Source organism: Cavia porcellus, unplaced genomic scaffold (genome assembly GCF_034190915.1).
Source record: "Cavia porcellus strain 051 isolate PalLab524CR breed Dunkin Hartley unplaced genomic scaffold, mCavPor4.1 scaffold_27, whole genome shotgun sequence".
Lineage (NCBI taxonomy): Eukaryota > Metazoa > Chordata > Mammalia > Rodentia > Caviidae > Cavia > Cavia porcellus.
In genome coordinates this window covers 219494-247201 of record NW_026947510.1, presented here as the reverse complement: position 1 = coordinate 247201, position 27708 = coordinate 219494, and the positions used below count along the sequence as shown (strand labels likewise).

The 27708-nt window shown below is 50.5% G+C and overlaps 1 protein-coding gene across 2 annotated transcripts; it reads left to right on the top strand.

The window, feature by feature from the left end:
- The first annotated feature begins 781 nt into the window (after positions 1-781).
- Positions 782-27637, top strand: Clstn3 (calsyntenin 3). 2 transcript variants are annotated; one of them, XM_003463231.5, is made up of 18 exons: positions 782-1119; positions 3722-3844; positions 4192-4387; positions 5677-5885; positions 6134-6283; positions 6502-6687; positions 7112-7399; positions 8471-8583; positions 11067-11229; positions 11794-11850; positions 12615-12772; positions 12904-13052; positions 18953-19179; positions 19489-19659; positions 20490-20635; positions 20852-20987; positions 26228-26430; positions 26637-27637. In XM_003463231.5, the coding sequence occupies exons 1-18, from the start codon at positions 1056-1058 to the stop codon at positions 26775-26777; spliced, it is 2880 nt and encodes a 959-aa protein (XP_003463279.1). In that variant the 5' UTR covers positions 782-1055; the 3' UTR covers positions 26778-27637. The 2 variants fall into 2 exon arrangements, with proteins under 2 accessions (XP_003463279.1, XP_023417914.1); XM_023562146.2 differs by lacking the exon at positions 11794-11850.
- Positions 27638-27708: the final 71 nt, after the last annotated feature.

The window sequence follows — 27708 nt, the reverse complement described above, 5'->3', positions numbered from 1 at the left end:
TTCTGGGGACCCAGGGGTTCCCTCCCCTGAGTCACCCTTGCAGACCCTTAGCAGCTGTGTTCCCACAGTGGTGTGCAAAACGACTGTGTGCCCTTTCCCTGCCTGTGCACTTCTCTCTGAAACCCAAAGGTGTCTGGCTTTCCAAGCTGCTGGGCTGCTCCGTCATGGTTTCAGGTGGGGAAGGGGAAGGTAGGGAGGTCAGCCTGACATTCCAGCTGTGTGACCCGTCCTCACAGGCGTGTGTGCCTGAGGGGAGGGCACAACTGTGTGACTCTCCCTGGCCAGTGCCAGTGCCCTTCCCAGTCCCCGCCTGACCCTCTCACGGTTTCCTTTGCCGCCTGGGCTGGGAACTGAAATGCTAGCATCTCTCCGGTTCAGGCTGAAGGTTTTACTTCGCAGTTCCCGGAAGGCACGCAGAAGGCACTAGCTGATGGAAAAGAGGTTAATGCAGAGTCGGGGGTGTGGGTGTGCGTGTCGTGAATGCTGCCGCTCCTGGCCACCCTCTGCTAACATCTCCGTTCCCACTCCCAAGCTTCTAGCATCTCCCTCTCCCATTGTCCCTCGGTCTCCCGCCCTCTCTATGGCTTCCCAGCTTCCTCCCCAGCCCCCGCAGTTCCTCTGCTCCCCCAAATTGCAGTCCCGGGAAAAAACCCTAACACGTTCTCCCGCCTCTGCACCCCAGTCCCATTGGCTCCCTCCCCCCCTGCAGCACCTGGCGCCCCCAGTCACCCGATTGGCCAGGGGCCCCATCAATCCTGGCCTGGCCGTGCTGACGTCATCCTGCAGTAGAGGGGATGGGGTGGCAGTGAGAGAGAGGACGCTGGGCTCAGAGGGCTCGGGAAGAAGCCACAGCAGGTCCCCCTCTTAGCCACCAGACCGGCATCCGCCAGGCCTGCTCTATGGACTAGCACAGGCAGCAGGCTCTCTCTGTCACTGCCCCCTGCCCTCTCCTCCTAGGGGAACCCCTGCATCCCTCCCGAGGGGTAATTAGCAGGCTTGCGGCTCCCAGGGGACAGCGGTTGCCAGGTCCAGCCCTGCCTCCCCCGCCGCGCACCATGAGCCTGCTGCTTCTGTCCCTCCTGCTGGCCTCTCTGCTCCCACCCAGTTATGGCAACAAAGGTGAGTGCGTGGGGGTGGGGGCGCTGAACCAAGGGTCTGGAGAGCGACTTGGGGGTGGGGCGGGGTGAGGCGCCCTGGCTTTCTGGCATCTGACAGGTGGCTCTTCATCAGCCCCCCTTCCCATCCCTTCCCCAAACCTACTTCCTTCCTAGCTGCCTCTCTCCCAGGGCCATCCTGCCCCTGGCTCATCTCTACCCATGTGCTCTCTGGTCCTCTTGCTCCCATGTGGTCCTATTCCCACCCCCCCGGGGGGGGGCTGGTGGGCATCTCGGGCCTCTAAGGACTTGACCCAGGGGTCTATGTACCCCTCCCCTCCTGGGTTCCTGCCTTCCCTGGGGTGTGCGCACACACGAAGCAAAGCGTGTGCCATGGGCAGACGCGCGTCTGCTCTGTCTCCCTCCCATCCTGGGGAGAAACTGCAATTCGGAGCACGTATGTTTTGGCGTGGTCCCTGCCCTCGTACCCTCCTGCGTGCACCAGCTGGGGTGTGGGTTACAGAGCTGCCCTCCCCGGCAGACAGCGGATGTTAATGGGCTGGCAGAAGCCGGCAGAGGGACAGAGGGAGGCACAGCAGGATCGTGGGGTGGGGGCCAGGTAGGTGGGAGGGAGGAAGGTGGGGAGCACAGGAGTGGGTGTGTGGGGTGCTGCGTGAGTGGGGAGAGGGGAAGCTGGGAAGACGGGAAGACGGTGAGGAAGGTAAGGCGTGGGAGGGGACCAAGGGGATGCAAAGGGTAAAGGTGGAGGCAGAGAGGGAGGGATGGAAAGAAAAGCAGGGCGAAAGGTGAGAAGATGGGGGGTAGCCAGAGAGCCCTGAATGAGTGACAGAGAAGGACACAAGACACAGGGCCAAGGGCGGGGAGCAGGGGGCCCCAGGAGGCTCAGGGAGCAGGAGAGCAGCAGGCTGGAAGGTGGGCTGTGGAGAGGACGCCCAGCTCTGCCCTGCCCCGCCTCAGCCTTTCGGTCTGCTCTCCCCTCTTCTGGTGGGAGCTCCTGGCCCCAGTGCCTCAGCCTGGCTCCTGAGCCTCCTGCCACTTCCTGTGCGGCCTCTTGTGCACCGTCTTGTGGCTTTCCCCCAGCCATTAGGGAAGGGGCTCTGGTGGTCATCAGTGAGAGAGGGGCAGGGGCAGGTGCACAGATGGCAAGGAGCCTGCTGGGGTATGGTTGGAGGAGAACGGGTGGCAATCAGGATTTCTTGCTCACCATGAGATCCTAAGGATGAGGTTTGATGACTCAATTTCCCCCAATAATCCATCCTCTCCCACTTTTGTGCAGCTGATGTGCTGTCATCAATGGGCTTTGCTGGCTCATGGGCAAGATGGGATCAGGCAGCACCCGCAGAGGAGGCTGGGGCTGAGGGAGGGAGAGGGGAGGGAACCCGAGGAGCCTGAGGATTCCCTTCACTTTCTGGAAGCCCCACCAGGTTAGTGGGTGATTCTTCCTGGGGACCAGACACAGACTCATTAGCTGCGTGTGGCAGGAGGTGAGGAAATAGTCCCACTGCCATCCTCACTTGGCTGGTGGCTGAAGGGCAGAGGGGTGGCGTGGATTCTGAATTGGGGTTAAGTTTTGGGTCTGTGTCCTAGGTAGGGTCAGGGAGCGTGGTGTTTGGAACCTTGTAGAAGACACAGTGCTGTGCTGGTTGTGACTGTTCTCTTGGGAGTGGGAGTGGGAACAGGGAGGGATTGGCTGTGTTTCTAGGCCAGCTCAATAATCCCTTAGGACGAGGGCTCTGCTGTGTTGCCATTTGGCGTTGATTCCTTGCTCTGATCTGGCCCTTGCTGTCCCTCCCTCTGTCCTATATACCTTTGCTTCTTTCCTTTCACTTCTTCATCTGTTATGGGAGAAGTGTGAAGTGAAGTGGGGTGGGGGAGAGGAAAAATGGTCAAAATCTCAGGCAACTTCTAAGTCTTTACTCTGCCCTTTATTGATTCTTTTCCTGTCCAGGGCCTTTCCTTTTTTTTTTTTTTTTTTTTTGGTCTTTTTCTTTTTTTTTATCGGTACCGGGGATCGAACTCACAACTGACTGCTTGCAAGGCAGGCGCTTATGCCGCTGAGCTAAATCCCCAGCCTCCAGGGCCTTTCCAATGAAGACAGTTCTCAGTCTCCATTCTCCAGCAAGTGAAGTCCCCAAAGATTCTTTGACCAAGCTGGGTGTGGTTGCACACCTGTAAACCCAGTATTCTGGGAAGATGAGGCAGGAGGATCCCCGTTCAAGCCCAGCCTGGGCAACTGAGTGATTTAGTGAGACCTTGTCTCAAGATGAAAAAAAAAAGGGCTGGGAGTGTAGCTCACTAAGGACCTGGGTTTAATCCCCTGTACTGACGGGGTAGGGAGATTCTTCATCCCTAACCATGGTTACCAGAAGAGATAGTATCCCTTTACTTCAAGGGCAGGCAGCTGCCATGGGAACTGTCCTGTGGTTGGGTAAGGTGGTGGCTTTCCACGGACTTTTGGGCTCCTTGTGTAGCTGATTGCTTGTCCTCAGCCTTTGCTCCTGCCAGTGCTCTGGCAGGGAGTGAGGTGTCTCGTTCCACGAGGGTTGTGTTGGGGATGGGGGTCCCACTCACAGGCTCTTTTTCTCTTTCCCCTGGGGCTGGGCCAGCCAACAAGCACAAACCATGGATCGAGGCAGAGTACCAGGGCATTGTCATGGAGAACGACAATACTGTCCTGCTGAACCCGCCACTCTTCGCCTTGGACAAAGATGCCCCTCTACGCTATGCAGGTAATTGGGGCTGGGGCTGCAGAGCAGGTGGGACAGACCAAAAGGGGTGGGAGGCAGAGGGAGCAGGAGAAGGGTGGAGTAGGAGGAGATTCTGGGCAAACAGGTATTGAACATGTTTTGATTCTGCCAGACCTCAGGGCTGGCGGCTCCTAGAAGCTGCTGCTCAGGGAAGCTGGGTTGGAGTGGTTGGGATTGTACATCTAATCACTGACACTTTCATGGTTACAAGAAAAGAGGTGGAGAGGTAGAGCTGGACCTAGGAGGCAGGTGCCCAGGGATGGGAAGGAGCAGCCACAGCTGGGTAGGAGCCTCAGGCCTTCCTTTCCTCCTCCTTTCTCCCTTACCAGGTGAGATCTGTGGCTTCCGGCTCCATGGATCTGGGGTACCCTTTGAGGCTGTGATCCTGGACAAGGCAACAGGAGAGGGACTGATCCGGGCCAAGGAACCAGTGGACTGTGAGGCCCAGAAGGAGCACACCTTCACCATCCAGGCCTACGACTGTGGCGAGGGCCCTGATGGGGCCAATACCAAGAAGTCCCACAAGTGAGGAAGGCCTGTCCCCTGCCTGGTTGGCCTGAGGTCCACCTTCCTGCTCCTGCACCCCTCACCCTCCTCAGTCCATGCTTCACTGACTGTCCACCCCACCCTGCTATTGCCAGGGTTTAGGGATCTCTAGTAGAATTCTGTGGGGTCTAAACTGGCCTTGCCTTCACAGCTTTGGACAATTTATGTAGCCTTTCTGAATCTAGTTTTCCCTGTGTATAGAATGGAAATGTTGCTGTGAAGATTAATGAAGATTTTTAAAAATTTTTTGTGGTGCTGAGGATGGAACCAGGGTTTCGTGCAAGTGCGCTACCACTGAGCTACACCCCAGCCCTATAGGGGATAGTTTGTGTAAAAAGTGCCTGCCCCACAGCAAAGGGCTGGAAATGTGGGAGTCATGGGGGGATAAGGAGGAGGAAGAGGAGGAATAGGTTAAGCATGCTCAGCACACATCTAGATCCCTTTCAACTGGCGGAGCCAGGGTATTTAGAGAGTACACCATGCATACGATTTGTTGTGTACTTACACTCACACCCAGAGACACACACGTGCTCTTCTAGGTGGGGTGGGGTACCAAGGAGGCTTGGGTCCCAGACATCTACATCTGATCCAGTTTACTCCTTATTTTAGCATAGCAGTCAGGATTGCTGAGCACTATGAGGCATTAGCAATGACATGCTCTTTGTGACTCAGTTGCCCATTTAGAGATAGGACCTTTGCCTCTGGGCCTCGGGAGCCTGGATTTTGGCCAGGGGTAAAGCTCAGCATGAAAGGCTCAGCCCAGATCTGCTTGCCAGGAAGGAGGATGAGCAGGGAGAGGCCAAGGCTGAGCTGCCCATGCAGGGATGGCAGCCACTGCTCACCCGAACTGCTCAGCCTGTCATGAGCTGCGTTACAGCTTTCATTCTAGTGTTACTTCCCTTGGGACTGGTTTTCATTTGGCTTTTATGCTGCCTCTCCAGCGATTATCCGATTATCCTGTTGGATCTGGTCTGCTGGATTTTGTCTCATCCTCATCATGGCCCCTAATTTACAGCTTGCTGTGCAGCAGTCATTGGAGTGGGCTCCAATGCCTCCTGGGGCCTGTTCCTGTCCCCTTACATCAGCCTCCTCTCCTTGGGCCTGCTGATTGTGTGGCTGGCCTCTGGCATGACTTTGGCATGGCCTGGTGCCCTGTGCTAGCAGTGAGCGAGCTAATGGATAGATTGGCTCCCCCTTGCTTTGGCTTCACGTCTAGATTTCCTCTCATGCCTCCTGCCATGTCTGTCCCCCTGCTCTGGTTCATACAGGGCCACTGTACATGTGCGGGTCAATGATGTGAACGAGTTTGCCCCAGTGTTTGTGGAGCGTCTATACCGTGCTGCAGTGACCGAGGGCAAGCTCTACGATCGCATCCTGCGAGTGGAAGCCATCGATGGCGACTGCTCCCCCCAGTACAGTCAGATCTGCTACTACGAGATCCTCACCCCCAATACCCCCTTCCTCATTGACAACGATGGTGAGTCTACTCCTGGGCCCCCAGCTGCCAGCCCCTGTGCACCCACAGCCTTCGGGACGGTGCTCTTTCCTTCTCTTGCCTCTCAGACCCTCATGCCACCCTCCTTTCCTGCTGTATAGCCTTTCTTCACCCTGCTTCCTGCTGCCTAATTTACCTGCTGCCCAACTGTAGCATTTAATCTTCCCTTTGCCTCCTGGACTTTCTCTAGTGCACCTGACTCTGTCCCTGCTACCCCACTCCCACCCCAGGGAACATCGAGAACACAGAGAAACTGCAGTATAGTGGAGAGAAGCTCTACAAGTTCACAGTGACGGCCTACGACTGTGGGAAGAAGCGGGCAGCAGATGACGCCGAGGTGGAGATCCAGGTGAAGCCCACCTGTAAGCCCAGCTGGCAAGGTGAGGGGCTCGGCCCTGTGAATCATATGAATCACCTTTCACTTTGGCTTCCCTCTCTCCTCTTTGTGACAGTCATAGGGACTCGGCTAAGGGTTGAAGAGATATTTGTGGACCATTTTCCCAGTGTCACAGACCGGAAGTGGCCCCAGGAAGAGGAGGATGGACAGCAGAGGGTGCTTACCTTCTCTCTCTACTCTCCTCTTTATCTCCCTGTGCAGGCTGGAACAAAAGGATCGAATATGCCCCAGGTGCAGGGAGCTTGGCTTTGTTCCCTGGTATCCGCCTGGAGACTTGTGATGAGCCACTCTGGAACATTCAGGCCACCATAGAGTTGCAGACCAGCCACGTGGCCAAGGGCTGTGACCGAGATAATTACTCAGAGAGGGCCCTGCGGAAACTCTGCGGTGCGTGTGCCCCTCCTCCAGCACTCTCCCAGGCGGGTCCCTCACCATCCATCCTCTCCCCTTTCCTGAGAATCTGCCTTCCATCTCTTTTGGCTCTGGGCAAGTATGCATATCTGCAGGTGCTGTGACCCAAAAAGCAGGTAGATATGTTTGGCAAAGATGCATAATTGTTGCTTGAATCACCAAATAGATCAGGGGACGGTTATAGGAAGAGCCAAAGAGCTGGCTCACAGGTTGACTGGGTGGAGATTCCTAGGTGAGAGGTACATCTGTCCCTGGTCTCCAAAAGGCCGCAAGGCCACAAGGCCACAAGGAGGTGAGACTAGCTGGAGGAAATCTTGCCCCCTCACTCTCCTCCTGCCTCCTCCCCATCCCTTCTTTGTGCCTCTCAGCACTGACACTTGTGTCTTTTGGGCTTCCATAGGTGCGGCCACTGGGGAGGTGGACCTGCTGCCCATGCCAGGCCCCAGTGCCAACTGGACAGCAGGGCTGTCAGTGCACTACAGCCAAGATAGCAGCCTCATCTATTGGTTCAACGGCACTCAGGCTGTGCAGGTGCCCCTGGGAAGCACAGCTGGGCTTGGCTCTGGACCCCAGGAGAGCCTCAGTGACCACTTTACGCTGTCTTTCTGGATGAAGCATGGTGCAACTCCCAGTAAGAAGGAAAGCAAGAAAGAAGAGGAAACCATTGTGTGTAACACAGTCCAGAATGGTGAGCCTTCCTCAGAGTGCTCATTTTGAGTGGGAAGCTGGCTTCTTGTCCAGCATCTGTCACTGCCCAGGTCATTTCCCTTCTCTTCATTTGGGAATTTCCAGGGCAACTTCCTTTCCTCTTTTTCCTTCCTTCCTTCCTTCCTTCCTTCCTTCCTTCCTTCCTTCCTTCCTTCCTTCCTTCCTTCTTTCCTCTTTGAGAGAGGGTCTTGTTAAGTTGCTCAGGCTGGCCAAGAACTTGCAATTATGCTGCATAAGCCTCCCAAATAGCTGGGATTACAGGCCTGCAGCACCACACCTGGATCAGTGCTAGCTCTCACACTCTTTGACCTTTTGTGATTTATCCCCAACATGACACACTGGAACCCTGTGTTTACTATAATAGAATTCCTCTCCATCATTTTCATTTTCATTATTAGTTACCTAGTCAGTCGCACTGCATCCCATCAGGTAGTGGGTTGCCCCCATCTCTGCTCTTATGAAAGCCCCTCCATTGCAGGGGAAGAGTCTGGGACACAGGGAGCCCATTTCTTTCTCTTTCATTGTTGGCCCATCCTTTTCCTCAAAGGGCTAAGTGCTCCTTCTCCAAGTATTTGTCTTCCCTCAACTGCAGTGACACATCCTCCAGGGAGGGCTCAGCCTTGACCTGCTCTTTTGTTTCCAGCCACTTATCTGCCCTCATTTCTGTTGATTTGAATGGGGTTGTGACCCATGGTGTCTGTATGAACCAGAGGACCAGGTGGGTCAGTGTTCACCGCTGGCCAACCAGAGCCCAAGGAGCCCTAGTTATACTTGGACTGGAGTGTATGTGTGTGTGTGTGATAGAGAGAGAGAGAGAGAGAGAGAGAGAGAGAGAGAGAGAGAGAGAGAGAAAGAGAGAGACAGAGACAGAGAGAAAAAGAGAGACAGAAAGACAGAGGTGGAGAACACAAGAGAAGAAGGAAATGAAAACATGAAAACATAAGAGAGATTAAGAGAATCCCTGCTCTTAACTCATTAGCTCCGTACTACTGTTTTGAGTTTGTTCCTGCTTAGGCCTGTGCCTGACTCTGTCCCTATCCTGTCCCCTCAGAGGATGGTTTCTCTCACTACTCACTGACTGTCCACGGTTGCAGAATTGCCTTCCTCTATTGGCCCCTGCTCGAGAGCGCCCGCCCTGTGAAGTTCCTCTGGAAGCTGGAACAGGTGAGCCAATTCGGGGCCAGGGGCTAGGTGGGTGTAAACATCTTGAAGGGCTCCAGGGCAGGGGTCAGCATTTCCTGGGCTGTTGCGGGTCCTCTCTCATCTCCTCTCAGTCCTGATCACGGAGCTCCAGGATCTCTTGTTCTCTCCTTCCAAGTCTTGGACTCTAGGGAAGTCTCCAGGGATTAAATAGAGTTCCTGGCAAAGAGTTCCTGCCAACCCTAGGCCCATCCTGGCACCTCCCCCCATGTTTTATTTAATTGCCTTCTTATCTAGAATCCTAACTGGCAGTGTCCCTGTCTCTTAGAGTTGTAACCAAGAAATAAGCCAGGATGAGGTGTGCAGATGGGGTTTGCTGCCAGGGAGTTTGTTGCCTATGAAGTCTTGGTTAATGTGTCTAAGCTTCAGGGTTTTAAAACAACTTATTAAATGGGGATAAAAAGAATTAGATACCTCTGGGTATTTGTAGGATTAAATTAGATAGTAGAACTTTATCAACTGAAAGCACTTTATACAGTAAATCCCTGATTTATGAATGAGTTTGGTTCCTGGAAAATGTTCGTAAGTCCATTCATTTATAAATTTGACTATACCTTTGACACAAATACACAGTGTAGAGCATAAAAGCCACACATGCAAACACACACAATACTGTAAATAAATGAGCTTTTCTGGCAAACACGAGTTACTGCCATAATTTGTTCACGTATATAGAATGTTCAGAATGTGAGGTCTGATTGTATCTGTGACAGTCTGCAACTCGAATGCTGCAAATTGGAAATTTACTATACATATTATAAAGGATAGATAGAAACAGACAAAAAATTTAAGTCCAGGGGCTGGGGATTTAGCTCAGCGGCATAAGTGCCTGCCTTGTAAGCAGGCAGTCGTGAGTTCGATCCCTGATACCGAAAAAAAGGAAAAAAGACAAAAAAAAAAAAAAAAAAAAAATTTAAGTCCTCTCTTGAGCCAACAGTGACAGCCTCTATCTTTATTTTTGATACTGGAGATTGAACCCAGTGCTTTTGCACGAATCTACATCTCCAACCACTTTTAATTTTTAGACAGGGTCTTACTAAGTTAATTATCAAGGATGGGTTCAAACTCGTGATCCCCCTGCCTCAGCCTCGAGAGTTCTGAGATTACATGTTTGTGCCACCATGCCTGGCTAAGCAGCCTTTTCTTTATTCATCTTTCAAGCTCACAAGGACTAGTGAGGACTCGTTTCAGGTTTTATCTTGTAATTTCCTTCAAGTTCTGGGTGAATAAACAAATGAAAAGCAAAAATGAAAGGCAAAGACTAAAAGAGAAAGAGAAAATAAGGACTTAAAAAATCCCGAGGTGGACAGTTTCTGGCTGTTTCAGACCTTGTGCTGTGTGTGGCACTCTTGTAAGGAGAGCCTGCCACTTTCCCCCATGTTGCTAATACTGGTCATATGGCCTGATCAATGTTGCCTTAACTTTAGTTTATTAAAAAGCAAATCTAGTAAATGCAATTAAGTTCCTGTCATTCTTTAGGTTCTGGTGATACAAAGAGTATTGGATAGAAGAAAATCTTTCCTTTCAGTAAGCTTACATTTTAGTTGGAGGAGATAGTGTGTGTGTGTGTGTGTGTGTGTGTGTCTGCTGATGGGTTGGACACGGAGGTTGAGGGGAAAGGACGGGACCAATGCTGTCTCCCAGCCCAGCTGCTGGATGGATGGTGGCATCCATCATATTCTGGGCAAACTGGCGCAGTGGGGGAAGGGCAAGGACTCCCTGCACACTTGTTAAACTTGAGTTGCCTGTGAGACATCTGAGTGGAAGTCCAGCATTCAGGAGGGGGTTCTGAGTTACAGAAGGAGATTTTGGAATTATCAGCATAAACATGTAGTCTCAGCCTGTGGGGCAGATGAGGTAGCCTGAGGAAGAGACTGAAGAGGAGGAGGATAAAGGGCCTCGGTCTGAGCCCTGAGGGAAGGTGATAAAGCCAGTTCCCCGTGCTCTCCTCCCTGTTTCCATCTCCAGTTGACTGACCCTAAGAGAATCTGCAAAGGGAAGGAATGTTTGTTTCAGTGGTTCCTGCTGAGTAGCCACTGCCCCGGTGATTCCAGTGCCGGACATATGTACATAAATATTTTTGAAGAAATTTGTCCATAGCATAATTTTATGCTTATAGTATATTTTTGTTTTTTGAGATGGTGTCTTGCTATGGAGTCTAGAGCTCCTGGCTTCCAGCCATCCTTCTCTGCCTCAGCCTTCTTCATAGCTAGGCTCACAGGCTTGCATTCCATGCTATAGTTTTAAAAGTTTACCTGACTAGTGGAATTTTCCATACCACCTTGGTTACCCAGTAGATTTTGGACAAAAATATTATTCTTTGATCTGAGCTTGGTAGAAGCGGGAATATGTAGGGCTTCCAGTCTCCTGTGAGATGGGCTACCCTTGGGGTTGGTTCCTGCAGAAGAAGTAACTGCAATTTTTTTGCCCTCATCCTGCTCCTCAAGGTCTGTGATGACGAGTGGCATCACTATGCTCTGAACCTTGAGTTCCCCACAGTCACACTGTATGCTGACGGCATCTCCTTCGATCCTGCCCTCATCCACGACAATGGCCTCATCCACCCACCCCGGAGGGAGCCTGCACTCATGATTGGGGCCTGTTGGACTGGTAGGTTCCCCTTCTTTCAGCCAAGATCAGAAGTTTTGGGGTGGTGAGGGGAGAGAGGCTGGTGAAAAGCATGGGAGCCTCTTCCTACCTCCCAAATATCCCTGAAGTTGGGCGGGTTATTCTGAAGCATGACCACTGGGGACACCATGGCCTCCCATGTCCCCACCCACCTTCTGACTTGGCAGAATTCCCTTCTCGGGTGTCCACAGAATCTCACTTACTGCAACTTCAGGTTGTTCCCACTCTGGTCTGTCACAATGATGCAGATTTTCACCACCCATTGTCCTGCTGGGGACTGTGACCCTTGAGAATGGCATCAGCTGACCCACTTTTAGCCATTTCTTTTATATTTTTTCCTGGGAGTGTGTGTATGTGCCAGGCTCTCATGCTTCCTCTGCAATGTATTTGGGGGGGGGGTGTCTATAAGAGGCCTGGGAAATTTGGGCACCAAAGTAGGGTTGAGACTCAGCTGAGAGACTGCAAGTCGTAGGGGGTGTGAGGGCTTCTCATTCTTGTCCGTCCGTCCCCACACCTTGAAATCAGTACCACTTTTTCTGTCCTCAGAGGAGAAGAACAAAGAGAAAGAAAAGGGAGGAGACAACAGTACAGACCCTGCCCAAGGTACTCTGTGTGTAAGGACTGGAGACCCCACAGTTCTCCTCTTGAGTTTCTGATCTATATGCTCTTTCCTAAATGTCATCCGGCCTCTCTAGTTATTACTTCACAGGCCACCAGGGGGCAGAGCCTCAAGAATGTCAGCCAGGTAGGCTCTACCTGGAGCATCGAGGCTGGATACTAGGTGTTTTTCCTGCCCACAGAATGCAGGAAGGGCATCCGCGCTGGCTTTCCTGGTAGAAAGGAGGTGGCAGGAGGCAAACACGCAGGAAGGGAAGATCTGGGCGTCTGCGAAGCTCACACATACTTATCCTCGGCTCCTTGCATGTCACTCGAGGGAACACTCTCCTGCGGTCTCCTGTCCTTTTTGTTTCTCCTCCCTTCCATCTTGTATCTTTATTTTCTCTCTCCTTCTGTTGCTTCCTTTTTTCACCTTTCTTTTTCCTTGGCTTTGCCCGCTCTTCTGCACCTCCTTTTCTCTTTGCAGTGCTGGACTGGGACCCCGGGCCTTGCACATGCTAGGCCAGCGCTCTGTCCCTGAGCTGCACCCCAGCTCGTCTTGCCCCATTTCTCTCCCATCTCCAGCACATCCTTATCTTCACATCGCTCTCACCTCTAATCTCTTTCCTTCTTTTTCTTTCTAAATCCCTCCCACTTATTTGTCAGCCTGCTGATCCTTTCTCTCCTTTTCGTAAGCCCCCTCCACAACCCGTCCTCCTCTCCTCTTTCTTCCTTTTACCGCCTGGCCTGCCCCTGTGTTCCTGCCCTAGGAGACCCCTTGCCGATCCATCACTACTTCCATGGCTACCTGGCTGGTTTCAGCGTGCGCTCAGGTCGCCTGGAGAGCCGCGAGGTCATCGAGTGCCTCTATGCATGTCGGGAGGGGCTGGACTATAGGGATTTCGAGAGCCTGGGCAAAGGCATGAAGGTATAGACCTTCCCCCAACCCTGTCTTTCGGCATGGCCCCTGCCCCTCCCCTGCCCCACCTCTCCACCTGCACTCCTTCCTCCCTTGACCTCTTGGTCCTGCTCTCAGCTGTGTCTGTGTCTGGGGCCCAGGTCCACGTGAACCCCTCGCAGTCCCTGCTCACCCTGGAGGGGGATGATGTGGAGACCTTCAACCATGCCCTGCAGCATGTGGCTTACATGAACACTCTGCGCTTTGCCACGCCCGGCGTCAGGCCCCTGCGCCTCACCACTGCCGTCAAGTGAGTGTGGGGTGGGCGGGGTAGTAGAGCAGGCCAGGGTCTCCCTAGTTGGCCTAAAATGTCACCCAGAGTTGGTCTTACCTCCCACATGTTGTGTCCTTTTCTGAGTCCCCAGAGAGGATGGTTGACTTGCTGAAGGTCACACGGTAATGTTGGGAGATGTGCCTGATTTCCCAAAGAGCAACTCATTATCTGGCGTTTTCAGTAGTCCCTGGATGACATGTAAAGTGGGACAGAGAGACCGGGAGCTGGGGACCTGAGTTAATCTGACTCGACAGTAATTGGCTGGATGACGTTGGGCAGAGGATGAACTCGGGTTTGCTTTGTCTATTTTAATCCTGTTTCACTAAGATCATGCAAGGCAAATAAATGTAAGGATCCAAATTTAGGGTTTGGCAACCACTGGTCCCAGGCTTCTGTCTGTTTTGTAAACATAGTTTTATCGGAACACAGTATGACCCAAGGATTGGAGCACAGGCTGCATAGGGACTAAAAAGACAGGAATATGTACTATCTGGTCCTTTACAGAAAAAGTTTGCTTTCCTCTGAATTCTAGGTGAATGGTTTTGAATTCTTTAAAAGAAAAAGTCTAGATTATTTCAGAGTTTAAGCAAACATGTACTTAAAATGTACAGAATGAGCAACAATGAGAACTTAAATAATAAAGGACACAAGATCTGTTACTAGCTTTTTAAATAAAATTAACAAATGAGGTGTAGTAATAGATTCTAACTAAAGGAATCATTATGAGAACTAAGCAATATAATCCAGACTGAATGCCTACCAGAAACCAGGTGTGGTGGTGCATGTCTATAATCCCAGCATTTCGGAGCTGAGGCAGGATGATCGGCATGAGTTCGAGGCCAGCCTGGGCTACATAGTTAGTTCAAACCAATCTAAATTATGTAGTAAGACATTGTTTAAAAAAAAAAAAGCCTATCAGAGCACCTAGTCTGTAAAAGTTGACTGTTGTGTATGAAGGGATTTTCACCCTTTATCATGGTAACGGGCCTGTTTTTTGCAGATACTGCCATCAAGTGGGTACATTACATGATTTGGGAGACAGGATTCTTGCATTCTTCCTACTATGCTTCAGTTTCTCCAGCTATCTGAAATATATATCTCTGACTTGTCCTGAGGGCTCTGAGCCACTGGTCAGTGGGCCTCATTCTCAAGCCGCACACTTAGGGTGGTAGGAGGCATAGGCAGTGACTTTTGGGAGTTGGGCCGCTGGTCCATAGTGCATGGTTTTGGCATGGAGCTGAAGGGCAGGCATGGCAATTGAGGACTTGCAGGTGCGGATTCGAGCCTAGTGGGCTCTTGCTGTGCTCTTCTCAGAACTCCAGTTGTTAAAGGGTTACCATACAGTTGTGGAGGGCTTCATCCCTTAGGGCACCTCCTCTTTCACTTCAGCGTCCTCAGGAGCCACATCTGAAGGGAGGGTGCTGGGAGCCCTGGTGGAGCTCAGCAGAAAGACTCCTCACAGGGGAGGAGTTGACATTCTCTGTTATTGGCTCATCTGAATTCCTCCTGCTTCTTTCAGGCTTGAATGGAGGCTTGTCCAAGGCTGTAAAACCCGTACCCTCCTTTAGAGGAGGGAAGAGGCCTTGACATTTTCTTATGAGGTTAAGAAAGACGGATCTGTTTTTCCATGTTTAGGCTTACGTCATGGTTGCTGTCATCTTAATATTTCCCTGAGCATTGGGGAAAAAATGTAGAGGAGAAAGAGAGAGAGAGAGAGAGATTGACAGAGCACTCTAATGCTGGGGTTACAAGCGTGCGTCACCAAGCCTGGCCCCTAACTTGTCTTTCTATTGGTGTCTCTATTCTTGCTTCATTGAGGCTTGAAACTCCCAGGCATTTTTGGCTCCTCCCTCTTTATCTTCTGTGCCCAGTCAGTTCCCAGGTCACCTGACCCTACTTTGTGCAGGTGTCTGGAATCTGTCCTGTCTTTTTCCATTTCTGTGACCTCACACCTGGCTGTTGCACAGTCTCTCAACTACTTGATCGAGTTTTAGTTCATTCTCCCTCCTGTGGTGGTCTTAAATCAGACTTTTTGTCAGCGTACTCCCTGGTAAAAAAAAAAAAGACATCAATGACTTTTTGTCCATGGTATAAAACTAAAAGTTGGATTTTTTTTTTATGGTAATGAAGAGCAAAACCAGGGGGCTTTCACACTGAGCTACATCTCCAGTCCTTTTGTAAATTTTTATTTTGAGATTGGGCCTTGCTAAATCCTTAAGTTTCCAAGGATAGGCTTGAACTTGCCAGCCTCCTGTTTCAGCCTCCCAGAGTGTGGATTACAGATGTGCAACACCATGCTCGGTTTACAGATGACATTGCATTCTCAACCATGTATGCTTGCCTTCCTTTCTCTTTTCCTCCCTCTTTGCTTTTCTTCCTTCTGTGTGTGTGTGTGTGTGTGTGTGTGTGTGTGTGTGTGTGTGTCTGTCTGTCTGAGGATGAAGCCCAAGCCTACACACAGACTGACAGGCACTGCCCCAGTGAGCTGCATCTGCACCTGCTTCAACTCCTCTCTTCTCTTTAGAGTGCTCCTCACCACCCATTCTGCTTCCTGCAGAGGCAGTATCTTCTCCTCCTTCACAGGCCCTACTCTGTGCAGCACAGGAACCTGGCAAGCCTTGGATGTTGGAAACATCAGGGGCCTTGAGCTCATCATACCTGCTTCTTGAGCAACTAAGCCAGGGATGCTCAGTAACATTAATAATTACAGCTCTCTCTGCAAAGTCATTTGTTAGCCCAAATGTTTGCATTGGAGTTCCCACTCCTAAATGACTAACTCTTGTGAAATCTCCTTGATCAAGGAGGATGTCTTAGCTCGTTCTATGCTGCTATGACAGGATACCTGAGGCTGGGTGATTTATCTGTTGAGGGACTCCTCGCTGTGGCACTGCTGGTGGAACAGCAGAGAGGGGAAGGGGTGGGAAGGCAAAGGAGGAGGGAGGAAAGGAGGGAGAGACAGAGACAGAAGAGTTGCTACTTCAGTCCTCCTCTAGTCACATTTAATGCATTCATTTCTATGAGTGCAGTTTTCATGACCTAAATACCTCTTGTCAGACCCTCACCTTTTAACAACACTCCATTGGAGGTTAAGTTCTGGGAGGACCTTTAAATCGTAACCTTCTGCTCCAGGTCCCTCCAAATTTATCATCTTCTCACATGGGAAATACATGAATTCTGTCCCAGTAACCCCAAAGTCTTGTCTTATTCCAACACCAACTCAAAGTCCAGAGTTGAGAGTCTCATATGAGTAAGATATGGGTGAGATTCAAGGCACAATTCATCAAGGGAAAATTCCTCTCCATCTATGAGCCTGTGAAAGTAAAGTTACTTATTTTCAAAATACTGTGGTGGGATCAGCTTGGGATAGACACTCCCATTCCAAAAGGGAGCAACAAGGAAGGAAAAGAAAAGAAAAGAAAAGCTAACTGGTCTCAAGCAGTCCAAAGGCTAACAGGGCGAGTGACATTAAATCTTGAGACACCAGAGTAGTCTTTAACTTCATGGACCACCTTCTGGACATACTGCGTGGGAGTTTAGTCCTCAAGGCCTTGGACAGCCCCACTTGCATGGCTTGGCTGGGCTCAGGCCTTGTAGCACCTGTCAATTCTTGCAGGCCCAGTGTTGCACGCTAGTAGCTTTATGTAATTCTGAGGTCACTATGGCAACTCTACACTAGTGGAGACTTTTAGCTCATAGTTCTGCTCCTCAGTATTACCTAGGAAGCACTCAATGGTGGCTTTCCTCAGTGACAAGTCTCTGCTTGGGTCTGCAGGCTGTCTGAGACATCCTTTGACATCAAGTGGAGGAAGCCATGCCCCCACAGCTCTTCATTCTGAGCTGATGACGAGGTAGCACCACATGGGTGCCACCATGGCTTTCTCCCTGTTCCCTTTGGAGCTGTGGTCCAGACTGCATCCTAGATGACTGAGCTGTGGCCAAGGGCACTGCTCCAGAATGTAGGGAACAGAGACCCATGATGGCACAGGGCTGTGAATGCCAGTTTCTTGTGGGTATCGTTGGCTGTTCTGAAGATCTCTGAAATGGCTTGATGAATAGCACCTTGCTTCCTTCTATCCTTGCAACCCCCTTCATCAGAGGGTCGCTTGGCCATATTGCGACACACATTTTCAGTTTTTACTTGGTTATTCTGGGAACCCTTCAAGTCCCTAAGATCTGTTTCCCTTTTAATGGTAAACGGAGCCTTTAAATCATTTCTTCCCCTTCTCATTTTACTGAGTGTGGTTAAAGTAGCCACTCAGCTCCTTCAGTATTTTGCTTGGCATTTTCTTTCTGGTTCATTGTTCTTTAATGCTGTCTTCCACAAAACTCTCAGAAATGAACATAATTTAGCCATTTTTTTGGCCAATTTATAGCAGGATAGTCTTCATGGCTTTCAGTAAGATAGTCCTCATTTTTTAGGGAGACTCTCTCAGAATAACTGTATTACTGCACATAGTTCTACCAATGTTTTGATGATGAACTGTTAGATAATTTCTAAGACGTTTCATGCATTTCCTACAGTTCCTCTCTTTGAACCTTCACAGAATCATCCTTTATGGTCTGTTGTGGCCACATGAGCTTCTCCCAGCATTCCCTTCCAAAGTGTCCCAGCCTTTCCCCGCTGCCAGGCCCGAAGCTGCTTCCACATTCTTAAGCACTTCTCACAGCAGCCTCACTTCTTTGGTCTCCTGTCCTGGTCAGTTTTGTGCTGCTGTGATGGAATCCCTGGGACTAAGTGACTTATAAAGGGCCGGGCATTCGATGAGGGCTGTCTTGCTATCATCATTTCATGGTGGCAGAGAGAGAGAGAGAGAGAGAGAGAGAGAGAGAGAGAGAGAGAGAGAGAGAGAGAGAGATCAAACTTGAAGTTTCAGTCCTTTTATAATCAGCCTTAATACACTGATGAGCCCTATTAGGTCTCCTTTAGCAACACTGTTATATTCAAGATTAAATTTTCAACACATACTTTTTAGGGAATACATTCAAACCAAAGCAGGAAATTTCTTTATAAATACATTTCCCTGGTGCCAACCCAGGCGCAAATCGTAGCTGTGGTTTAGTGAAAATCAGTGGACTTGGAATAAGAAGGGATGTAAGTCTTGCCTTTGACACATAATTTCTTGTGTGTGCCTGATACTTGATCTAAGAGCTTTATTTTTTTCTCCCTATTCTACAGCATGGAAACAAGGTTATAATAAATTGACATGGGCACAGTGGTTCATAAGCCAGCAAATGCAGTGAATTGGTTAGGTGTCATTGCTGCTGGCAAACAGTAGGGCTGGCGTTGGTCCTGGAAGCCTGGGTACTGGGCAGCTGCCCTGTGCTTGGTTGGGCATGGTGGAGTCCTCTAGGACTGACACCCAGATCAGGCAGCCGGTGCTGGCTGGTGGGTCTAGGTTCAAGTTCAGATTATCTCAGCCCTTTATCAGTTTCTCTGATATTGATGGGAGTGGAAGACACTCTAAGGGAGTGGATGTCCTTTGATAAATCCCCTGCCTTATATTTTGAGGACAACATCTGCCAGATCGTATATTGAGCCTATATATATTTTTTCACCTCATAGAGAAAGAACTATGTGTATGTATACATTTTTGTCAGTTCAATTTCTTTTTTTATTGAGATAGAATTTGATAGATGTTCTGTAATTCTGGGGTACAACACAGATGATATCATCACCCCCATAGGTTGGAGCTGTCTTACCTTTTGTTCTTGACCCCCTACAACTTTGTTATAGGGTTGAGGTGTGGATGTACTGTCTCCCCTGCCCCCGATAGGGGTGCTTTGCTGTAGAGGTAGAGGCCCAGAGTGATGAAACGATGATTTCAAGGGAGAGAGTGTTGGGGTCACAAGTGGTCTGTTGTCCCTCTCTCTTGTAGGTGCTTCAGCGAAGAATCCTGTGTCTCCATCCCTGAAGTGGAGGGCTATGTGGTGGTACTTCAGCCTGATGCTCCCCAGATCCTCCTAAGTGGCACTGCCCATTTTGCCCGCCCTGCTGTGGACTTTGAGGGACCTGAAGGTGTCCCTCTGTTCCCTGATCTTCAAATCACTTGCTCCATTTCTCACCAAGTGGAGGCCAAGAAAGATGAAAGTTGGCAGGGCACGGGTGAGGATGGCTCCAGGAGGGGACATCCAGGGCAGGGGATAATGTCTGGAAGCAGAATGAGGGAGAAAATGTGGGGCTGGAAATGGAGAGTGACTACTCCATGTGTTAGCATGACTACAACGTCTTACCCTTAAGAGACTCATGGGTGTAATGAATGCATGCATAATAATTTCTTCAAAGTGGTACTCATTTCCTTATGGAAAGCCCTTGGAAGGGGCAGAAATGTGGCCATGACCTGATGGTGATGGCCAGGTCTCAGAACCTCAGTGAGGCCGGCTCTGACCCAGACACTGATTCTCTCCCATCCAGTGACAGACACACGCATGTCGGATGAGATTGTGCACAACCTGGATGGCTGTGAAATTTCTCTGGTGGGAGATGACCTGGACCCTGAGCGAGAAAGCCTGCTCTTGGACATGGCATCCTTGCAGCAGCGAGGGCTGGAGCTCACCAACACATCTGCCTACCTTACCATTGCTGGTTAGTGGGGCCGAGAGCCTATGCTCTGTGTGCGTGTGCCCTTCCTCAGAGTAAGCATGTGGGTCCTCCATCCAGGCCCAGGGAGGTGAGCAAGTGGCATTTGTACTTCCCATATGGAAAGTCCTCTGGCTTCCAGGTTGCTCCTGGGGAAGTGTGCTGGGTTGTAGGCTCTGTATGTTCTCCTCTCTTCCCCATCTGGACTCACCTCTGCCTGTGATTTCACTTTGGTTTCCCTCCAGACCTCTGTCGTTCCTCTGCTCTTTAAGCTCAGGCTTCTCAGTGAACTTCTGAATTCTCTAGCTATTTGGTTTATTGGTCACCTTCTCTATCTTCCAGCTCACTCAGCTCCTGAACACAGTGTTACTTTGAGTTGAGTCATCATCCATTAATGAATGGTGGGGAGGGGTGAGCTAGTGGTTTCCAGAAGAATAATCTGCAGGGCCTTCTGGGTGGGAGAATGAAGCATATGCATATGACCATCTCCTCCTGTTCCCATGCCTTTCCAGCCTCACTGAGGCTGTGTGTTTTCTCTCTGTTTTCTTCCTGCTGGTCATCTCTCTTCTGCCGTGCTTCTTTCTTTCCTTCCCAGAAGCCACAGAGCTGGCCAAAAAGGGCAAAGCAGGAAACAGAATCTTGCTCACTGTACCCCAGTGCACCAGAGTAGAGCAGAGGGCAGGGCATTTTTTCCTCTGGGAGCTCAGTGAACACCCTGCAGGGATGGGGCTGACCCCTTCTCCGGCTTTGCCTGATGGTGTCAGGTGGAATTGAGCAAGAGAGTGCTTCCCAAGCCTGCCTTTGCTGGCACCTGCACTTGCATCCCTGTTCCATAGGTGTGGAGAGCATCACTGTGTATGAAGAGATCCTGAGGCAGGCTCATTATCGGCTGAGACATGGAGCTGCCCTCTATGCAAGGAAGTTCCGGCTGTCCTGCTCAGAAATGAATGGCCGCTATTCCAGCAATGAATTCATTGTGGAGGTACCCAGAGAAGTCTTTCTCCCATAGCTCCTCCCTCCACAGCAAGGAGCCAGTGGGGATTGGACTCAAATCTGTGGCTCATGGGCAGGAACACTAAAGCCTGGAGGACTCCTGGTCTGGCCCTGGGTAGAGGAGGAGATGTGGGGTGACAGTTAAGAGGCAGAGCTGGGATCTGGAGGTGAGAAGTGTGTGCCATGGATCATTTCCTCTGCCCAGGTGAACGTATTGCACAGCATGAACCGGGTGGCCCACCCCAGTCACGTGCTCAGCTCCCAGCAGTTCCTGCACCGTGGTCACCAGCCTCCTCCTGAGATGGCTGGGCACAGCCTAGCCAGCTCCCACCGGAACTCCAGTACGTAAGCTGAGGCCGGCTAGGCAGGGAGGGGTGGGCACGGCATCCCCGGCTTTGCCCTTGGGGTGGGAGGCGCAGGGTGGAGCAGTGGATTCTGTTTCATGTGGTGCATGCTTTGTGAGCAGCTTCAGACTTATCCCTTCAACCGTCATTAACCTGTCATTGTAGGGTACTTTGCCTGTAATCATAGTCATTGTGGACGTGGGTGTCTCTGCTATTCCTACTGAGCCCCTGCCATATAAAATTAGTTCTAGACCTAGAGATCCTCTGTAACAAAGCTATAAGACATTTATCAAGCACCCACAGGGTTCTAGCACTATCTTAAAATGCTATTTGAATTATAGGATTGATACTGTTCTTTCTTCAAGGAGAGAGATGCTATATTTACATGCTATCTGCAAAGTTGTCAGAATATTTCTGAAAAAAAGATTTCCGAAAGTTTACCTCTGGATGGGATGCTGCCTTCAAAGCAATCTTGTGTTCTGTCCATGGTCCTTTATCAGTGGAACAATTTTTTTCCACAATATAAGAATTGCTTAACTGTAGAAATATCAGAAAACACAAGTATGAAGAGGAGCAGTGAGCTAGGCTTCTATCACAGAGAAGACCACTCTTAATATGGTATATTATGTTCTGGTCTTTTTCTATCATCTTTTTTCTTCTTTTTATTAAGTTGCAATCAAACTGTTTTTTTTTTTTTTTTGCCTTTTTTCGTTTTTATGGGTACCAGGGACCGAACTCACGACTGCACATTTGCAAGGAAGGCGCTTATGCCGCTGAGCTAAATCCCCAGCCCACAATCAAACTATTTTATAAGCTATTATTTTTAATATTATAAAGCCAGTCTTTCCACACATTACTAAAACTGAAAAATGATATTGATAGTGCTGAAAGTGACTTTTTTTTAAAAAGACAGAGTCTTATTATACAGTTCAGTTGGGCCTTGAGCTCACTTTGTAGCCCAGGCTAGTCTCAAACTTGCAATGATCTTCCTGCCTCAGCCTTCTCAGGGCTGGGATTACAGGCATCCGACACAGTGCCTAGCTGAAAGTGACTTTTGGGATTGTATTTTAGAGTTGTCTTCAAAGTCAAGCTATAAGATGTATTTATTTTTGTCACTGTTGGGACACACTTTGCCTTTGGCCAAGTTTGGAATTATCCAACTTAATCATTTTCTTTAGACAGAATTTGCTCTGAAAGTCATTTTAATTTTGTAAACACGGAACCCACTCTCAGACTTGTCACTTTTGAAGAGTGTCAGAAGGTTGTGCAATGGGCTCCGAAGCAATTCCCCAAGGAGTTCACAAATGCTTTCTTGGGAGAAGTTCATGGTCACAGAACACTATCAGGAACCTACTCATTTCAATGGAATGGTAAGAATAAGGTCGTTAGACACGAGGAGCTTTCATTCTGTGCCCTTCACCATGTTTACACACATATGATTTTATCTAGTCATTACAAAACATTTGAAATAGGTATTAGAGTTATTCCATTTAAGTGCAAAGAAATGGAGGCACAGAAAGGTCAAACACCTTATGCAAGGTTACACAACTAGGAAGAAGGTAGAGCCAGGATTGGAATCCAGATGGTGTCATACCAAGAGCCTGTACCCTAAAATGGCCCTCAGCCCTGGTAGAACCAAAGCTGGGTGTGGTGGTTCATGCCTGTAATCTCAGCCCTGTATGAGGCTAAGGCAGGAAGATTACGAATTTGGGCCCAGTCTGGGCAACTTGGCAACATCCTGTCTCAAAATATAAAGTAAAAAATGGGCTGCAGATATAGCTTAGTAAGAAAGCACTGAGTTTAATCCCCACTGCTGCTCCCTCCAAAAGCATAACCAAGTTGCAAAGAAAGGTTCAAACACATGTCCTATAATATTCAGTAGAAAGGGACATGGTAGGGAAGTAAATCTTTATTTTCTTTTGGACCCTTGGGGCTTTCTCCCTCCCCTCCCTCCTTTTCTGAGCTGGAGTTCAGGTCTCCCAAGCTTCTCTCTAGATTTCAGTTCATAACTGCAATCTGTCTTTGCTTCTTCCCTTACCTTGACCTGAGCAGGCACAGAAGGCAGAGTTTGAGGGCCTTAGAGAGACATTGCCTGCCTCATTAGGTGATTCACTTTGTCAAACCTGTTCCATGACCTTTGTCTGACTCCCAGGTCTTCCCTGTCTCCCGCTGCCTGAGCCCAAGGGTGTTGTTGCAGAATGATGCTTTCGAAATATCTGATCAATCATGCCGAAGCAGCAGGAGATATAATCTCCTCCAGTGAGATGGAGGCCCGTTTCTCTGTGTCTTCTGTGTGCTCTTTACAAAGATCAGTGGGAACTGGGATGGTCAGGGGTGGGTAGCATATGGAGAGTTTGCACTTGGAGGGGAAGCTCTGCAAGCATAAAACGCATGGGAAAGGATGAGAAGTTTGGCACCTGGGAGGGCAGTTAAGGAAGAATTAGATTGTTTGAGAAGGGTGGGAAAAGATATGTAGTTATTCCAAACTTTGATGCACACCCTCATCACTCAGGAGCTTTAAAAACTCTTGGCATTTAAGTGACACCCCAAAACAATTACATCAGGATGTCTAAGGGTGACAGCCAGGCATCAGTGGTTCTTAAAGATCCTCATGTTATTCCAGTGTACAGCAAAATTTGGACACTCTTTCCCTACTTTCTTTCCTATGAGAATCTGAAGTTTCCTGGAAAAATTCACAAAAGAAATAGGGTTAAGAAGAAAATGAATTAGGAGGTAAGGAGAAAAGGTTAGTGGGTAAAGGAGAACAAGATGTAGTCAGGGATTAAAGTCATTTCATCAAATGCGCAGGGTAATATTCTACAGAATTGCAAATGTGGGTCAGGATTTCAACTCTGAGCTTCCTTGCAGCAAATGTGTTAGGAAACTTAAGCAGTTGTGGAGGTGTAGGATAGGAACCAACAGGTACTTCAAGAGAAGCCTTGGGAGACTGAGACTGAGAGCAGGAAGATGACTCCCCTGAGGCTTTTGCTTCATAGGGAAAGGACCACATGGGGCTGTGGACAGGATTTCAACAGTGTCCTTACAGTCAGACGAGATCAGGCGCATTCAGGGTGGTATGGCCGTAGACTGTCCTTACAGTCAGATGGTTGTCTGCAGGGGTCCATTCAAGGGCAGAATGAACTCACTGAATATAATATAGCAAGAAAGATTGATTGAACTTCTTGATTTTTATCTACAGCTAATTTAAAAATCCTCCCATCTTCCTGGCCTCCAGGATCATTTTAAATTAGTTAACCAGACTTGTTTGCCTACAGAGTGTCTGCATTTTGTCTTTCTTGTGATCCTTTCTTATTTCTGATGATCAGTCTGGCATTTTCCCACCAGTCCAGGGCTCAGAGGGACAAATGCATAGATGAAAGGACATACCAGAAATTTTGGCTTGATATTCTGGTACCTAAGCACAAATTCACCTGCTGTGACCACTCTGGGAATGGCTTACCCTGCTGTTGGGGTGATCTTGTGCATTGAGTTGGAGTCACAGAAGGAGCTATTTCAGGCAGATGGGCAGGCAGGGAGCTCTGTCTTCTTGCCCCGCCTCCCCCATTCCCAGACAGTTGAGAAATGTTCATCCTGCCTGGCCTATCTTCTCTGTGGAGCCAGTGCCCGGGAGCCTGCCCAACATGTTGCTCTGGGAGTCAGCTTTGTCCGTCAAGAGGCCTCAAGTGGGCTATGGGTCAGGTCAGGATGGAGACCCACTTGGCAGAGAGCCCAAAGGGTGGCTTCTGGGAGATGTGTGGCTGTCAGTCCTGCCCAGGAAGGGCCTGCTGCACATACCTGCTTGGCACTGCAGTGGGTGACAGTGTAAGCGTGCTGGTGGCTGGTGAGGAGGTCATTTGCGCCAGGGTGAGGAGGGCTTTTGGCCTACATGCTTCTCTGTGCTCTGCTCTGTCTCAACACGAAAGTCTCAGGATGTAGGTAAATTTGAGACTGGGCTGGACTGTGATGCATGTGTGTGTGTGTCTAGGGGCTTGCTCATGTGACACACACATGGACTAGTCCCTTAGTAAAGGATCAATTGCCCTGAATCAAGCTGTCTTGCAGGGTGTGGATTCATGTGGCCTGTCATGACTCAGCTGCCCTCCAAGGCCCTCGGCCTGTGGATGCATCTGTGGGGTCTCTACCTCCACTTGCTGGAGACCACCCTGCTTTGCTTCCTTGTGTTTCTCCGAGTGCTGTTTGTATGTGTGCTGAAGGGGAGCAGGGCTGTGCTCATGTCTGTCTCCTCCATGGCTCTGGTGGCCCAAGCCTACAGCGTTTACATCCTCCTGCAGGGGCTTACTTGGTCTGCTCAGCTGGTAGGGAGGTGGCTGGCTCTGCACCTGTGGCTCTTCCATGCCTTCCTGGAGATGTTGAGACCCATTGTGTTATTTCCACTGTTTGCTCAGGTGGCCAGGTGGATGGTGAGGGCAGGTGTGCAGGCCAGCAGGGCCTTGCCTCAGGTATGGGGCATGGTGACCTTTGTCCAGCTGTGTGCCCGAATGTTTTTCCTGGGCCTGTACCTGTGCATGCATGTCTGTCTGTCTGCCATCAGTTCTCAGGTCCGCGTGCGGGTGCAGGTGCCCTTGCGCGTCTCGCTGCCCGTCAGGATCCACATGCCCCTGAACCTGGGTATCAGAGTGAGGCTGACAGATAGGAAGAAGGGAAGTGCTGAGGGGGAGACAGGGAGACTGCAGGGGGAGGCTGGGCAGGAGCAGATGCCCCAGACATCCAGAAGCCTTGAGCCCACAAGGAGGAGGGAGGTGTTGTCGAGCAGGAACCAGAGCAGTTCAGGTGAGTAAATGAAGGAGCTTCTCCTTGTTCCTTGGCCCCTGATGTTGAGGCCAGTAGCTCCTCCAGGAGGGTGTTGTGAGTGTGCTGTTGCCTCAGGGAATCCCACGTGGCTGCCCTGCTCTGTCCCCTTTCTTGGGTATCTCTTTCTAGGTTGTGCGGTCTTGGGGAAGGCATAGACGGTTCCTGTCCTTGCCCTCTGTCTGCCGACATGGCAGTGCTGACCAGGAGCATCCCCTCCCCTGGCCCTTGTCTCCCTCTCTGCGTGTTCTTTGGTCCTGCTGCAGCTGCTCTGCTCCCTGCCCTTCCTGGTAACCTGTTTCTTTCTCAGCTTCTCAAGCTTTTGACCTGTCCCAGACCATTGTGGATGGTGGTCCTTTCATGCTGGAGCAGCCTCTTTCCCCTCCAATGTCTCACCTGGTCCTATTTTCCTCCTGCTCTTCCTGCAGTGGTCCCCAGTGCTGCGACTCTCATCATTGTGGTGTGTGTGGGCTTCCTGGTACTCATGGTCATCCTGGGCCTCGTGCGCATCCATTCCCTTCATCGCCGCGTCGCAGGGACCAGTGGGCCCCCAGGCGCCTCCAGTGACCCCAAAGACCCAGACCTCTTCTGGGACGACTCTGCCCTCACTATTATTGTGAACCCAATGGAGGTGAGTGGCTTTGGGGAAGGAAGGGCATTTAGCAAAGACCTCCAATGAGGGACCTGGCCTTGCACGAAAGCACTGGCAGATCTCTGGTGGGCAGGAGGGAGGAAGGTTTGGACTGGGGAGGAGGTGGGAGTGGTGGTCCCCGGAGGAGAGGCTCTGGGATGCGGGCAGCCCTCTGATCCCTCTTCATGTGTTCCTGCCCTGTCCAGTCCTACCAGAATCGGCAGGCCTGTGTCACAGGGGCTGCTGGGGGACAGCAGGAGGATGAGGACAGCAGTGACTCAGAGGCAGCTGACTCTCCGAGCAGCGACGAGAGACGCATCATTGAGAGCCCCCCACACCGCTACTAAGGCCAGGCTTCTGCCAGACAGCAAGAGAGAATTTTGCCCTGGTGAGACAGAGACACCCAGGAAAGCAACAGAGAAGGACATTCTGAGAGAAGAGAGACCAAGAGGAAGGCAGCTTGTCGAACAAGCATCCTTCATTCTTGAAACCCCTGTGGCACGCCTGGCGCCGCCCCTGCCCCTCCTCCTCCACCCACCCCTGCCTTGGGCCTGTCCTTCCCTGGCTGCTCCTGTGGCATCTGGGGTGGCTGGAGGACCCCAGTAGCTCCTTCTGTCCCCGTGGCGGGGGTCCCCATTACTCCCCCATGTCTATCACTCACCAGCCCAACTCTGCACTGGGGAGGAGGCACTGATAGCCATGGCTGGGAGGCGGGAGGGGATCAAGAGACTCCACCTGTCCTTTCCGCGGTCCTATGGGGAGGCTGTGCTCCCTGGCACCTGCAGCTAGGCCTGCCCTGCTGCTCTTCCCATCTCCTCACCTCTACTTCCATTTCACTTTGGGGATCCCTGCTCCTCCACTTCTCCAAGTTCTCTCCCTTTGTTGTCCTCTTTCCCCTTCTGCCCTTGAAGTCCTGGGGTTCTACAGTCCTTCCCCTTCCTCCATGACCAGTTTGTGGCTGGCTTGTGGGGCTGGGAGGGGGCACAGGAGCCCTGGGTGTACTATATATAATGTATATTTTTTCAATGTTGTCGTGAGTGAAACCCCCGTGTCCCTGTGTGCAGCTCACAGCCTTGTGTGTGTGTGTGCGTGGCATTGTCCTGTCCTAAATTGGGGGTAGGGGATGGGTGTGGCGAGTGAGGGACACACCCTAGGGTTTTCAAATAAAACAACCAAAAAAAAAAAAAACCCAAAAAACCAAACAAAACAGTGTCCCACATCTGCCTCCTACCTGCCGGATCCTGCGGGTGTGGGTGGCAGGCGCTTCAGTTTCAGAGT